This window comes from Stenella coeruleoalba (assembly GCF_951394435.1).
Source record: "Stenella coeruleoalba genome assembly, chromosome: 2".
In the NCBI taxonomy this organism is placed as follows: Eukaryota; Metazoa; Chordata; class Mammalia; order Artiodactyla; family Delphinidae; genus Stenella; species Stenella coeruleoalba.
In genome coordinates this window covers 262,995-277,525 of record NC_137147.1, presented here as the reverse complement: position 1 = coordinate 277,525, position 14,531 = coordinate 262,995, and the positions used below count along the sequence as shown (strand labels likewise).

The 14,531-nt window shown below is 59.3% G+C and overlaps 1 protein-coding gene across 4 annotated transcripts in view; it reads right to left on the bottom strand.

Moving 5' to 3' along the window:
* BRF1 (BRF1 general transcription factor IIIB subunit) overlaps nt 1-14,531 on the bottom strand; it is a 71,788-nt gene that overhangs the window by 5,274 nt on the left and 51,983 nt on the right. For 2 of the 4 annotated variants that reach the window (XM_079914408.1, XM_079914405.1), the window contains 10 exons: nt 11,418-11,567; nt 10,264-10,357; nt 8,938-9,076; nt 8,557-8,596; nt 8,158-8,250; nt 3,891-4,160; nt 2,298-2,359; nt 1,656-1,737; nt 1,456-1,511; nt 849-1,105 (listed from right to left, as the gene is read on the bottom strand). In XM_079914408.1, coding sequence (XP_079770534.1) covers nt 849-1,105; nt 1,456-1,511; nt 1,656-1,737; nt 2,298-2,359; nt 3,891-4,160; nt 8,158-8,250; nt 8,557-8,596; nt 8,938-9,076; nt 10,264-10,357; nt 11,418-11,567 — 1,243 coding nt within the window. The remainder of the gene's footprint in view (nt 1-848; nt 1,106-1,455; nt 1,512-1,655; nt 1,738-2,297; nt 2,360-3,890; nt 4,161-8,157; nt 8,251-8,556; nt 8,597-8,937; nt 9,077-10,263; nt 10,358-11,417; nt 11,568-14,531) is intronic. The other 2 variants (XM_079914406.1, XM_079914407.1) reach the window with 2 other exon arrangements.

Sequence of the window (14,531 nt, the reverse complement as noted above, 5' to 3'; positions counted from 1 at the left end):
CGCAAAAAAAAAAAAAAAAAAAAAAAAAAAAGGGAGCACGGAGACACCCAACAGGACCAGGACCAGCTGTCCGGACACTGACAGGCTGTACTGGGTGCTTGGGGACTTGGGGGCGTGGGGACTCGAGGAACAAGGAAGTGGGGTCACCAAATTACAGAAAAAGTGTCGCAAAAACTGCGAAAAATGATTACTCCCACTTTAGAGAACAGAAATGCAAATCAGAACATCTTTACTTCTCAAATGAGTCAGCACTAGAAAACGGTAGCGACAGAGGAGAGGGGGTGGGGTGGTGGGAGTGCAGCCCCACAGGGCCCTCCCCTCTGGAATCCCCCTCGAGCATAGCCTGGAGCCAGGCTGCGGGCACACCGACCAGCCTGGGCCGCGGCAGGGGCTCTCGGCCTGCGGCGAGGGGCACTGCAGAGCTGCCAGGACCTGGCTCCACAGCGGAGGGGTGGCCCCACCAGCCGCCATCAGGAGGGCCCTGTGGTCGAGCTCGTATTTTCCCCACCCTACCCCACTTGCCCCATCAGTGGTTTGCTCTCCCTCGGCAGAGAGAGCAGCGGGATGGGGGAGGGGCAGGCAGTGCGCAGAGCAAGGCGGGGGGGGGGGGGGGGGGGGCCCTACCGGGAGAACGGACCCCTGGGGTGGAGAATGCGCCTGGCCCACAAGTCTCTTCAAACAGAACAGAGCCCAATGCAGCAGGACCCCTTCCAGGGCTGAAACCCTGCTCAGCTCCTGGCCAGGGCAGCGGGGGCCACGCTGGACACCGACACTGGTTCCCAGCACACACGTGGGGAATGCCCCGCAGCCCCGCGCCCGCCCGACACCCAGCCCGCCTGGCACGGTACCTTTTCCCCACGCTGGCCACGGGATCAGCCCCGCTCCTCCTGGCTGGCGTTTTCCGCCGAGACAGCTTCCTGGCGCCAGCCCTCTCCTGAGGCCGGGCGTCCTCCCTGTGTGGGCTGCCCCCGCCCTTGCTGTCGAGGTCCCGGAGCACGCTGTAGTTGATCTTGCTGGAGATCTTCTTCTGCTCCAGCATCTTCTCGATGGCCTCCCCAGCCGTGCTAGCCTGGATCGGCTCCCGTCGCTTGCAAGACTTCTTGGGCTCAATGGAAACACAACATTACGCTTCCTGTAGGTCTTGGTCCTATGAACCTGCCAGGTGCCACTCAGGACGTGGGAGCGGGGCTCAAACAGTCGGGGTCGGCTGGGGAGTCTTACTCTCCCTGGAGAGTGGGGCACCCGGGCAGTCCAGCGCTATAGGGGCCACTGGGCAGCTGCAATCTGCCCACAGCCCACCGTGCAGAGCCCCGGCCGGGCTGGGCCCCAAGCAGGCTTTCCCAGGTCACAGGGTGGGGGTGGGGGCTGGCCGGGCGTCTGCCAGTGGGAGGCCAGCACAGCGCAGGTTGGGCGGCCGGGAGCTCTCAGGTCCCTGAGGAAGAGGCCGTGCCCTACCTTGTGCTCCTTGTAGATGCCGAGCTCCCTCTCCTTCGCGATTCTCGCTTCTTTCTCTGAAAGGTCAAGGAGCGGGGTCAGCACGGCTGGCGCCCCAGGGCCCCTGGGCAGGTGGGGGTCCGTGAGGCCCGCGTCCCAGGGCGCCTGGGCGGGTGGGGGTGCATGGGGCCCGCGCTCCAGGACGCCTGGGGGGCACTCACCCCTCTGCTCCCGCAGGTACTCGGCATTCTCCCGCATCCACAGCTCGGCCTTCACGCGGGCTTCGGCCTCGTTCAGGATGTACTGGGGCAGAGCGCAGCACCAGTCAGAGGGCACGCCCAGAGCTCAGCTCCGCCAACGTGCTCCCCTTCATACACACTGGTCAGGAAGCAGGCCTCCGACCCAAGACGGAACGTGTGTGGAGACCCGGCTAACACCTCGGCGTCCTTCACCCTTTCCAGGCCGGCCTGAGGGCCACATCCATGAACCAACCCCGCAGCCAACGCCCCGCGACTCTTGGCAGTTTGCGGTCCCCCTGGGCACGGGAGCCAGGCCAGCCAGAGCGTAGGGACATAGGTCCCGGAGAAGGAACTGAGGTGAGGGCTCAAGACGCCGACTTAAGAACACGCAGGTGGCCTCAGGCACAAGGTGACTGGTGACAAATCAGGGGAAAGGCTTCCCGCCTGCCAGGGAACAAGCACTGCTGGACAAACTGCTAAGAGCCCGTCCGAACGACGGCAGGCCCAGGGGGATAGGGAGCTGTGCCCCCAGCCCACAGGAGCTTCCCAATGGGGCACAGCCTGGCACCCCACGGACCCCAACCAGCACCCCCGGAAAGGCCACTGAGAGCTCACGGCGCTTACCCTGTCAATCTCGAGGTCATCAATGCCACTGAGGTCTAGCTCGCCGTCCCCGGAAGCATCTTCTAAAGGGAAGCACAGCCTGGCGTTTAGGGCCGACGTCCAGTTAAATGAACGCATACATCACCTGGGCCGTCTCAGGACTCCGGGGTGCGGCCAAGGGCTTCTAGCACCCGCTTCCTCCCGGCCCCACTCCTGCGAGTGCGGGGCAAAGGCCCAGGCGACACCCCAGCACCTTGCGGAGGAGGCGCGATGCTAACTCGGAAGACCTTCCAGTCCTCACGCTCTCCCGTATAGAGCGCTTTTCAGATCAACAAGCCCAAGAGAGGGGACCTTGGAGAGCCTTCCGGGACCACGCTCAGGACACCCCCAAAACCTGTCGGCCACCACCCTCCTGCCCCCGCTGGTCAACAGCACAACCTGCACGGCCCAGAAACCGGGGCTGGCCCTCCTGTGGGCTGCCCCTCCCGTGGGCTGCCCCTCGTCATCCGACGGTTCTCTGCCCCGTCCTGCTGGTTCCAGCCCGACGGGAACTGGGAATGCTCTCCTGCCAGCAGGCTGTCAGGGATGCTCTCCTGTCACGTTGCCGCTCCGCGGCTGAGGCTGGGCGCTCGGACACACCCCCACGCCCCTCTGCGGTCAGCCTTGCTCCCCTTGCTCTCTCAGCTCCAGCCAGCTTGGCCTCTTTCTGTCCAGGTTGCAGTGCCCCCCAGCTGCCTCAAGGCCTTTGCACATGCCCTCTGCTCAGTGCACTGTGGGACCTGCCCCGGGTTCCACTCATATGGCAGCCCCTTTGGGGTACAACCCACATGTACCTAACTGATGGGCTGGGTCTGTGTCACATCCCTCTCCCCTCTAGACCACCACCGCCACCAGGGTAGGCGTATGACCACCCATCGCCACGCCCAGCCACAGGGCACGGGAGGAACACCTGAGCAGCATCCCTCTCACAGAGGTTCCTTGCACACAGACGACAAGCCCTTGGTGCCCAGAGGAGAGGAAGCAGGGCCCACCTTACGGTGAAAACGCGACAAGACCAAACCCACCGCCCTCCTGGAGCTGCCTGCACACCAGGCCCCCCGGGGGAGGAAGAGCTGGGCCCCTGCGCGGGCACCCCGGCACTGCAGGCACTGGAGCCCAGCAAGTGACATCCGTCTGACCAGTGGAGATGCCGCCTTTGGCCGACACTTTCCCACCAGGTTGGGTGCAAAGGTGCGGGCAGGGGATGCCAGTCTGTCCCCGTGGCCCCTCTGCACTGAGGCCTCCCGAATTGCACAGGGGCAGGAAGGAGCCTCCAGCCACAGCCCGGCCTAACTGAGGGCTCTGGTCAGCGGAGGCGGGTCCCGGAGATGCTGACAAGCTCTGTGGCATTCAGGCATCAGCACAGCTGGGGTCACTGACTGCTCACACAGCCTGCGGCAGAGCTGGCAGTGCCCCTCCCAAGCCCACCCTTCTAGGAGGCCCCTCAGAAGCAGCACCTCCAACTCCCACAGGCAGGCGGGGATGACCCAGGCCTGGAAACCCCGCCCCACCCGCCCGGAGGAGCCCCCCACCGTCTCTCCATCCCCCCTGTTCCCCCAGTCCCTGGGCACTCACTGGGGTCCCGGCTCTGGGAGGAGATGCACTCTCGGATGGAGTCCGAGATGCCCAGACTGGCCGCAGTGGGCAGAGGGCCGAGCAGGGACTCCAGGGCGGGGGGCCTACCGCCTCCCTCAGGGCCTCCTGCCGCCTCCGAGCTGCCAGGAATGCCTCCACCAAGGAGCTCCTGGTAAAAGTCCTTGTTCAGGTGGCTGGCAGCGGCCTCCAGCTCTTCATCCTCAGCGTCCTCCTCACCAAATAAGCTGGATGTGGTGTCCTCAACGGAGCCTAGGGACACAATTTCACGCACCACGTGTTAACCAGGCAGGAGGCCAGAGGGCCCGCCTGGTGAAGAGGAGCGTTTCCGCCCAGCAGCAAAAGGTACTTATTCCAGAAGACGCGCCTCGTCCCAAGGACGCCCAACACCCACCCGCCCGTGAACGGGCCTCGGCCCACACCGCACACGCGACGCACAGGTTCAGTCAGAAGGGATCAGCTGTGAGCCTAACAGCTAAAACCAGAAACATTCCAGAGAAACAATGGGAAGACAGGTGACTGCGAATTAAACAAAAACTTCTTATACGTGACGCCGAAAGCAGAATCAATAAAGCGCTGATAAGTCAGATTTCATCAAAATTGGGAACTCTAGGGCTTCCCTGATGGTGCAGTGGTTGAGAATCTGCCTGCCAATGCAGGGGACATGGGTTCAAGCCCTGGTCTGGGAAGATCCCACATGCTGTGGAGCAACGAAGCCCGTGGGCAACAACTACTGAGCCGGCGCTCTAGAGCCCGCGAGCCACAACTACTGAGCCCACGCACCTAGAGCCCACGCTCAGCAGCAAGAGAAGCCCGTGCACCACAACGAAGAGTAGCCCCCGCTCACTGCAACGAGAGAAAGCCCACATGCAGCAACGAAGATGCAACGCAGCCAGAAATAAATAAATTAATTAATTAATTAAAAAAAAAAAACGAAGACAGTTACACGAATGTTCACAGCGGGTTACATGCAACAGTCCAAGACTGGAAATAATCCCAGGGTCCTTCCACCCAGGACTGGGTGCACTCGGGGACCACCACTCCACAAAGAGGGCTGATCTAGCGACGGATGGCTCACAACTATACCAAGTGAAAAAGCCAGGAGAGAAACAGGGTACACACTACACGATCCCACGTACGTAAACAACATGACTAATTTCCAGCGATAGGAGGCAGCTGCACACCGGGGTGGGCACTCGCCAGGGCCTGGGCCTGGAATACACACCCCCGACCACGCGCACAGCTCCCTCACACCCTCTCGGCCCCTTGCTTGGAAGCCCACGCCATTACCGTGTGTGTCACCAGACATCCCACAGGAGGGCCAGCAGAGGGAGGACATCGGTCGGTCCACTCTGTCCGCCGTGGGGTCCCAGGGCCCAGCGCCCTGCACGCATGCGACACGTCCTCCGCAGGGAAGGACTCGTACCTGCGTCCGTGGCCCACGTCCTCCTCCACCCCTCCTCCAGCCCAGCCTCCGTCCTCACCGCAGAGAAGGGGACGCGGGAGCTGCGGCTTCCTCGCCAGGGCTGGAGGCTCAGGGGCTGTTCGCGAGGCGGCAACGGATCCGAGGAGCAAGACCCGCGGCCAAGGCGGGCCAGGCCCGGCCCTTCCTTCTTGAGACAACGGACGCAACGTGGAGCTGGTCCAGATAACCAAACGCAGGGGCATGGAGGAGGACACGTCCCCGACGGTCTCCCCAGAAGGGAAGCGTGTGAAAAGCTGGAACTGGAGCAGGAGATGAGTGGCCCCTCCACAGCGCCCGGTAAGCGCGACGGCGGCCACTGGCAGCCGGGCGCGGGCAGGAGAGCGAGCCCGCATCCTCGCCACGGCTGGGCAGGTGCGAACAGGTGCTGCCCGAGAAACAGAGGACTGAAGAAACCACGTGAAGGACACCACTGGGACAAAAGCCAGAGCTTCCCAAGGTCCAGAGAACAGCAAGCAGAAAGGCACCTGAGCAGACATAAAAGAGCTCGCTTCCACTGCTGGGAGAGAAGAAGCTCGCAGGCTGGGTCAGAAAGCAGAGCCCGATTCTCTGCTTCTAGAAGAGGAGGACACGGACGGAAGAGGTGCGGCAGGCAGAGCAGGGACCACCAGGCGTGCCCCCAGGCCGCGGAGGGCGCCAGGCACCAAAAACAAGCCAGCCTCAGCTAAAACACGGCGGCCACCTCTGTCTGCAAGAGGACCTCAAAACTGACGACGTGACCAGTGAGACGCCCCGACAGACACAGAGCCCAGCCCAGCTGGATGGGAGCAGAGGGGGCCTCCTCCCAAGCACCACTGGTGTCTCCAACCAGCGCACCTGAGTCGATGGCACAGGGGAGGGACAGCGCCAGCAGCACACCCGGCCGCAACGCGGCGCGTGTGGAAGTTAACAACAAAATCAGAAAGCAAAAGCCCCGCCCCAGCTCTTAACTCCCTCGCTTGACTCTTAGCACCAAGACAAATGTGCGCCGCGACTGCGGGTGGCGCGAAGCGCCGGGTGCCAGGACGGCGGGCGCAGCTCCGACGACGCTCGGGCCCTGCCCTGCATGCGCGCGTCAGAGGGAACCAGCCTGGCAGCGACCTCAGTTTACAGCAGGGAGAGAAGCTGTGAGAAGGACAGAGCAGACGGAAGCGGAAATCACCAACAGTGTACAGGAAGGCAGCAGGCCTCATAAATCAGTGCAAGAGCTGCTTGAATGGGAAACCAACAACCTAGCTAGGTTAAAAACACAGAAAGAACTATGCAGAATAAGAAAGGATAAAGATGAAATCAACCAGAGAAACAATAAAGGCAAAAGTATCGTAAGATACAAGTTTGTCCAAACCTGTGCCTGGATGGGACGCTGTGGCAGCCTGAGAACAGAGAGGCACACCGTCTGGCCAGGCAAGGCCTTCCCAGAACCACGGGACACTGCGGAAATGACGGATCACATTCATCGACCCAGGAGAACCCTGGGTTTCTCTCCGCAGACCCTGCAGACATCAGAAACACTCCCCGACGGCTGAGACGGGACGGACGGCTCAGTGAAAACGGCGGTGGGTGTGTCCTTTACAGGACAATGTGCTACTTCAGCCCGAAGCGTGTGGCGCGTGTCCCGCGCAGCACAGAGGCCTCGCAGGGAAGCCGATGACGCGCCCGTTGCCACAGGCAAGACTCAGCACGGTCTTTAAGGGTCAAGCAATGGACTAGGCAAGAGCTAGAAAGGAGGGGCCTAAAAATCGTGAAGGGCAGTAAAACACCACTATCTGTAGATGACCTAACTCACCAATTACCTGAATAATCCAATGATGAACTCAGAAGTACTAAGAGCAGTAACAGAATCCCTAACATACAGGAGCATGAAAGCAGCACCTAGGAATCAGCATCTTCCACAAACACCGCCGCTGAAGACGCCACTTACGGCAGCAACAGAGAAGGCAGTGCGGCTGGGACCCAAAGCACCTGAGGCAAGGCCTCGGACTCGGAAGAAAACCCCCGGGAGGGAGACACCCCACTCGCGCTCTCGGGGGGAGGAGGCGCCAACCTGCCCCAGGTGATCGACAGAGTGGAGAGCTGGGCTGGCGCAGGCAGCGGCCAGGATGACTCTAAAGGTCGGGCGAGAAAGTGAACAAGGGCAGCTACAAACCCCAGGGAAGAGGCGGTGAGCAGGTGCTCGCCCTCCAGACTGGATGACTGATGGAACCGACGCTTACTCAGCACCCGTCCCTGTCCTGTGAGCCAGAGAGGGGGTGGGAGGGCGCCGGCCGCGGACCCGCAGCGCGTGAGCGGAGGGGGCGCCCCGAACCAGCCGGGGTGTCCCTGGAGCACGGCAAGGGAGGCAACGTGGGAGAAATGGAAACCACACGTGCACAAAGAGATCTGTCCGAGGGGGCTCACGGCAGCTTCGCGAGGCCCCAAACCAGAAACGGGGGTGCACAAGAGCTGCGATGGGACGCGGGGAGAGGCGGCAGCGGGAGGGCTGTGTGGGCCGCGGCCACGGGAGCAGGGCGCGCTCTTTCCCACAGGCAGCGTCTGCCAATGAGTGAGTACCCTGAGGGCAACGGGGACAGGAGACTGGTCCGGAAGACTCGGCCGCCCCGGAGCTGCTGGGGGCAGGGTGGCTCGGGGTGTCCTGGGAGCAGCTGACGCCCAGCTTGGTGCGTGGAGGCCTGGGGCGGGGGTGGAGCCAAGAGACAGGACGCACGGCCACGGTGGGGGCGGCAGGAGGGGCAGGTGCCGGACACGGGTGAACCGAGCCAGTGGGCGAGGAGACGTGGCTGGACTCACCGTCTTTCGTCAGGCTGGCAAGGGCCCCCTTTGCCTTTGGCCGGCTGTTTTCTAGTTCAATCTCAATTGCGTCCTGGTAGCTGGATATTTCACCTGAAGCAATAAATTAACAGCAAAATGTAAGCACAGGGGACTTCCCTGGTGGCCCAGTGGCTAAGACTCTGCGCTCCCAGTGCAGGGGGCCCGGGTTCGATCCCTTGTCAGGGAACTAGATCCCACATGCGTGACGCAACTAAGGAGCCCGTGAGCCACAACTAAGGAGCCTGTCTACCACAACGAAGACCCAGTGGAACCAAACAAAGAAACAAATAAATAAACAAAATGTTTTTTTTTGAAAGCAAGCATACAGTCCGCTCCTGTAAGGACCTGGAGCACCGCACATTAAGATGGGCTGCTTACCTTCCACCTCCTCCAGCTGTTTTGACAGGACCTGTTCCAGCTGAAAAGGCACAGAACGAATGCATTTAATGAGAGGAGCGAGAGCGGTGCCTGCCAGTACCCGGAGGCCTCTTGACCCCAACGCAGGTCCCCAGCCTGACGAGAGGGACTCGGGCTTCAGGCCCCCAGAGACATGAGCACCAGGGCCCTCAGGAAGGCGGCTTGCCCCGGAAACTGTATGGGATGCACTGAGGGGGGGTCTGGGGAGACCCCATCAGCAGATGAGATGGCTCGGGGCCCAGGAGGGACTGCGCTCAGTGTGGTGCACCCTGGCCCCCCCTTCAGTCTTCGTAGCTAAGCCACTGTTGTGAAGGAAGAGCAGGAAACGGGCGTGCGGCCCACCTGCTTCATCCGCAGCTTCCTCTGCCCAGCTGTGTACGACGGGGGATCGCACTCCTCTTCCAAGTCGACCTTCATGAACTCGTCCACAGTCAGCTGACTGGTGGGGGTATCTTCAAACTCCGTGAGCCTGAAACAGACGCTTGAAAGGGAAGATGGTGCCCGAGAACAGCGCTCAAACCAGCACCCAGGGCTTCCCTGCTGGCAAAGGGGCTGGGAATCCGCCTGCCAATGCAGGGGACACGGGTTCGAGCCCTGGTCCAGGAAGATCCCACATGCCGCGGAGCCACTGAGCCCACGAGCCACAACTACTGAGCCCACGTGCCACAACTACTGAAGCCCACACGCCTAGAGCCCATGCTCCGCAACAAGACAAGCCACCGCGATGAGAAGCCCGTGCACCGCAACGAAGAGTAGCCCCCATTTGCAGCAACTAGTGAAAGCCCACGTGCAGCAAAGACCCAACACGGCCAAAAAATAAATAAAACAAATTTAAAAAAACCCAGCACCCCGTTCACAAAAGTCCCTCAGGGGTGCTGGTTCCCAGGCCCAGCACCCTGCCACACACAGCTGTGAGCACAGGCCCGGGGGCTGTCCGGCAGCCTCTCAGCCCCTACTCTATCCTGCCGATAGCTTGGGCCCCAGGGAGAAAAAGGCATGGCACCCTCATTGCTCCCACAGGTAGACTCAAGAAGGCCCCAGAAGGAAGGCGGCTGAGCCACGGGTCCCAGGCGGGCAGGGCTCCTGCGCTGCAGTGTGCCCGGCCATAATTAATTCTTGTCCGTTTCCTACATTTTATACAATCTTCAAAATGTTCAACAAAAATTTTTAAAGAGAACCAGAGTTCAAATAAGCAAAATAAATTTCCCTCTGCCTTTGAAAACTGCCACAGGATATGATCTCAGTTGAAAGACAGCCATCAAGAGCTCCAGACTCAGGGTAAATACCCTGTGCTGACGGCTGTGCCAGCGACTCTGGGCCGGTGCCTCTCTCGTCACAGTCCACGTGGAGCTCCGCTGGAGCTGCCGTAATGACCCTGTGAACACGGTACCCAAAGCAGGGGCTCGCCCGACCACTCCGTTACAGGGACACAGTGGCCCTCTGCTTGAGCCTGGCTTCCTCCAGAGAGACCGGTCACTCAGGCTGCACCAGCCAGGACACAGGCGAGGCCACTCTCAGTACCTGTTTCCTGACCTGTGAGTCAGGGTGACTTTTCAAACCACTGTCCACCTCGACACAGGGTGGAAGAAAGGGTCCACCACTTGGACGGACTGAGACGCTGTGCAGGGAAGCCTGCCCAAGCCCCCGGCTGTGACAAGAGCGACCCACCTCTTGCGCAGCGTGGATTCGCACACCTTGACCACGCTGATGACCTCTTTGACCGTCCTCCGGAAATCATGCATCCTAGCTGCAACTAGAAGTGCTGGAAAGGAACACAATGGAGAATTCAGAAACAGGGTGCTCCTGTCCAAAACAGGACCGATCCCGTGCGCAGAGGGCTGATGAGCCCATAGTGCGACCAGCTGGAAAGACAGTGCCAGAGGGTGCTCTGGGAGCCCCTGGGGCGACACCGTCCTCCTCACCTTACTGTGGGCGGTGCTGCACGGTCTGCACGACTGTCAGAACACCTAAGATCCACCAACCGCTTTGCAGGCAATTATACAATAATTTTTAAAAACGTAAGAAGTACCGCACATTCCCTTTTTAAACGCGAGAAAAATTAAAATACATTTTTTGAGAACTTTGTGTAAACCTCTCAGAGCAAACGAGTGAACTCTGAGGTGACCTGTGTGAGAAACGCTGGCTGGTGATGGACAAGCCAGGGATCGGGGAGAGAGGGAGTGGGCCCGGGTGTGCTGTGCTGGTGACCACAACTGGCTGGACCCTAGGAGGCGCCCAGATTCTGGACTGCGAACTCGGGAGTTGGGCTTAGAGATGGAAAATGCATCCCAGGAAGCACTGATCCTGCTGGCTGCTGAGCGCTCTGGGAAGGAGCGGACTCGACCTTGTGGGCCAAGGTGAGAGGCTAAGAGGAAGGGTGACGGCCCTCCCGGGGAGGGGCTCCAGGTCCAGGGAGCGCCAGGAACAGAGCAGGAGGGCCGTCTGTGGGCTGCTGCCACCTGGAGGGGCGATGAGACAACTGTCCTCTGGGGAACGGGGAGCTAGCCCGAAAGCCCGGGGTGCCCTCTGCAGCAATGACTCAGCACGGCTGCACCTCAACATTCAAGCCTGGGGTCAAGGCCAGGAAGCCTGGCAGCCCGCTTGGCCTCTGAGGGTCCTGCCTGCTCCCCAAGACAGAGGGGAGGCCAACAGGAAGCAGGTGGAAGTCCCCGAGGGCCGGGTGAGGGCCGGGCAGGCGAGGCCAGCAGGCAGCCCTGGTGACAGCCCACTACCTACCGGCTCGGCCTGCTGAAGAGTCGGGACAGAAAGCACCCGCACACTGGCAGCGGGACGCAGCCAGCGCGACTCCGAGGCCGCCTTACCTGCCCCACAGAGGCCCGAAGGGCGCCGGCCCGTGTGCATCCAGTCCCTCTTCATCCTCTGCAGGAGCCTCAGGGCCGTCATGGACACCTCGTGGTTCTTGTCACCGAACTCCAGCAGGTGGGCGAAGCGCGGGATGTACAGGCAGGGGTCTGCGGAAGACACGCACCTCAGCCAGCCGTACGCGCCCTGGAACAGGAGTGTGCAGCGCCAGGAGGCCCCGCAGTGCGTGTGCTCCACATCTGGCGCACACGGAAACCCACCTGGTGCGACAGGTGCCCCCCCGCCCCGCCCTTCCACTGCACAGGCCCCCCAGGGCCCCTTTCCTCCGACACGAGCCCCCCTCCTGGACACGCAGCCTCCTGGAGCAGCTGTAGACACTGCGGCCGGGTGGCTGCTGCACCCAGAGTGGAGCCGGTGGGCAGGACGTGCGTGCCCTGCCACGTGACATGGGGGCCCCAAGCCCGCGTACACATCGCACACGCTCCTGCAGACACATACACAAAACCCAGCTGCTTCATTTGGCAGTTCGTGGACTGCTGTGAGTCAGCCAGTTTTTTACGTACTTATTTTCTGCGCTTACTTTTGTGTAATGCCAGCTTATATCGTCTGCCCTCCTGTCTACGGGCGTGTGCACCTCTTCAGATGAACACGTCTCTCACTAAGGGAGCGTCAGCCCGGCTCAGGAGGGACCAGAGCCGCCTGCACACACACCCTCTCCCTCCTTACCAGCACTTTCTCACGCAGCTTTGGGCTAGAAGCTTCACAGAGCGGGCAAAAACCACCAAGTAATTTACTCAATTCAGCTAAGCGTCTGGATTGCCATAGGCAACTGAAGGAACCCTACAGAGCTCTATGACAGAGAATAGCGGGGTGAGACCTCCTTTGGACAAGATCATCCAGGAAGGTTGTGCTCAGGGGGCCGCGGCGAAGGCCCGAGGAGGGGGTTCCAGGAGGGGACGGGTTGGCCTGGAAGCAGGTGTGTACAGGCGGACGGAGGAGGATGAAGGGCAGGTCGGGAAGACCCTGGGAGGCACAGGAGGAAAGGGAACTGGTCAGCTCATCTCTGACACCCCCAACAGCAGCGCAAGCAGGTGTGTCAGAGACCCCAGCTGTTTGCCAACACCCAGCACCAACCTTCTGGGCCCCAGCCTGCCCACTTCTCCTGGCCTCCCTACATCTACAGGGCATTCATGACTGAGCTCTGGTCCCTGGAAGCCCCACAGATCCTACGAGCACCTCTTCCATCCCTGCCGGCCTTGGCTCACATACAGGACCCAGGGAAGGTTTCTGAGGCCACAGCGACTGGCAGCCACCCCTGAAGCAGCCTGGGTTGCCCGGGACCGCATGGATTCAGGCGGACACTCCCCTGCACTGACCGAGGAGGCTGTGGTGGCGTAGGGAGCGGAACAGTGCCTCTTGGTTGCCTTATGCCAGCCGGATCCTAACAGCCACCCAGCTCAACCCAGCCAACACAGTGTAGAAATTAATAAGGGCAACCTCGAGTAAAACGGAGGCAGGAAGCCCTGAAGGGGGCGCTCCCACACCAGGCCCTCCTTCCCAGCTTGCTTTGCGCTTCTGGGCAGGAAGAAGCTGGTGCGCTACCCGGGGAAGAGGAAGGAAGATTTTCTCCCGGCCCAGCAACAGCCCAGCCAATGAGAAACCGCCACACCCTCAACTCTCACTTTCCTCCAATGGAGACTGGAAAACTTTCAAAGCAGCCCCGCCCAACTTCCTCCCCGCCCCCCCCGCCCCCCAATAAAGGAAGGCTCCTCTCCATTGTTGCAGGACTTGCTTGTGGTTTGCTATAGCTTGCGGGTCCCGAACTGCAATTCCCCTGCCTCTCCCGAGTAAACTCATGTTGCTGGTAACGTAACTGGCTGTTTTAGGTTGACAACAGGCAGCTACTACCACTTAACCCCCTTTTCAGAGACGACAAGGTGGCCAAGATGGGGCAGAGGCAGTCGAGCCCAGGCATTCTGGAGCTACACCTACTTCCACTGTGGGTGTTTTGTTTTGGGTTGGTTTGGGGTTTTGGAGGGTTATTTGGTTGCTTAAGATATTATTGGGAGAAAACATATTTTAAAAATATAATTGCTAAGGTTTCTAGTTATATACAATAAAACAAAACCCATCAGAACTGGGGATTAAATTAAAAGCACATTAAAAGATCTCATCCTGATTTGGGTGGAACTTTGACGCTGATTAGTTCTTGAAATAGAAAACTGTAGTACTGGTAAAAATTTCAAGGCAAACATGCCAGCAGTCTGGGATAGGTGTGGAATGGACTGGGGCATTTAAAGTAGGGAGAAGACAAAAAAAAAACTAGGAGAAAACAACAAACCACAAGTATAGATCCCACAATGTAAGTTAAATTCCCTAATCAGCTTGCACAAAAGCGCTAAAACCAGGATATGGTGTTTACAAGAGACACTTAAAAATAATGCAAAAAGGTGAAGATCAAAAGGCTATGCTGGGACCCGTGAAGCAGGTCACCAGGAGAAAAAGGGCAGCTGTGAAGGGAGCAGCAACACGGGACTCAGGGCAAGGGATCACTGAAAGGGACACAGACGAATGTTTCTTATGATGGAAAGGACAAGATAATCTTAAAGAAGACAGGACAGTCACAAATCTGTAGACACGCCGGGAAAGAGAAAGCATTAAATAAAGCAAGAAGTGTTGGAAACAGAAATTTCCACACTTGATATGAGATTTTAACATAACCACAATGATATGAGATTTTTAACACAATTCCCTCAAATTTGACAGACTGGCTTACGGGGAAAAAAAAGACCAAATGGGGAACTGGATGCCATCACCATAGGCTCAATTTAACAAATATGTTCTAAAGTCAGTACCTTACAAAAAGTAATCATTCTTTTCCAAAGTCTGTGGAACAGTTATGAAAATTGACCGTGTATTAAAGAACAAAGAAACCCTCCCTACATCCCAGAGAACAGAAATATCACAGGACGTGCCCTTTGACCTCAAGGGCAAGAAAACTAAAAATTAGCAAGACAAGGGTACACAGCCCCCTCACCTCCAGACAAACTATTAGGAAATTAAAGAACAATTTTCTAGGTAACTTAACAGATTTAAGTGCTTAGGTAAGGACA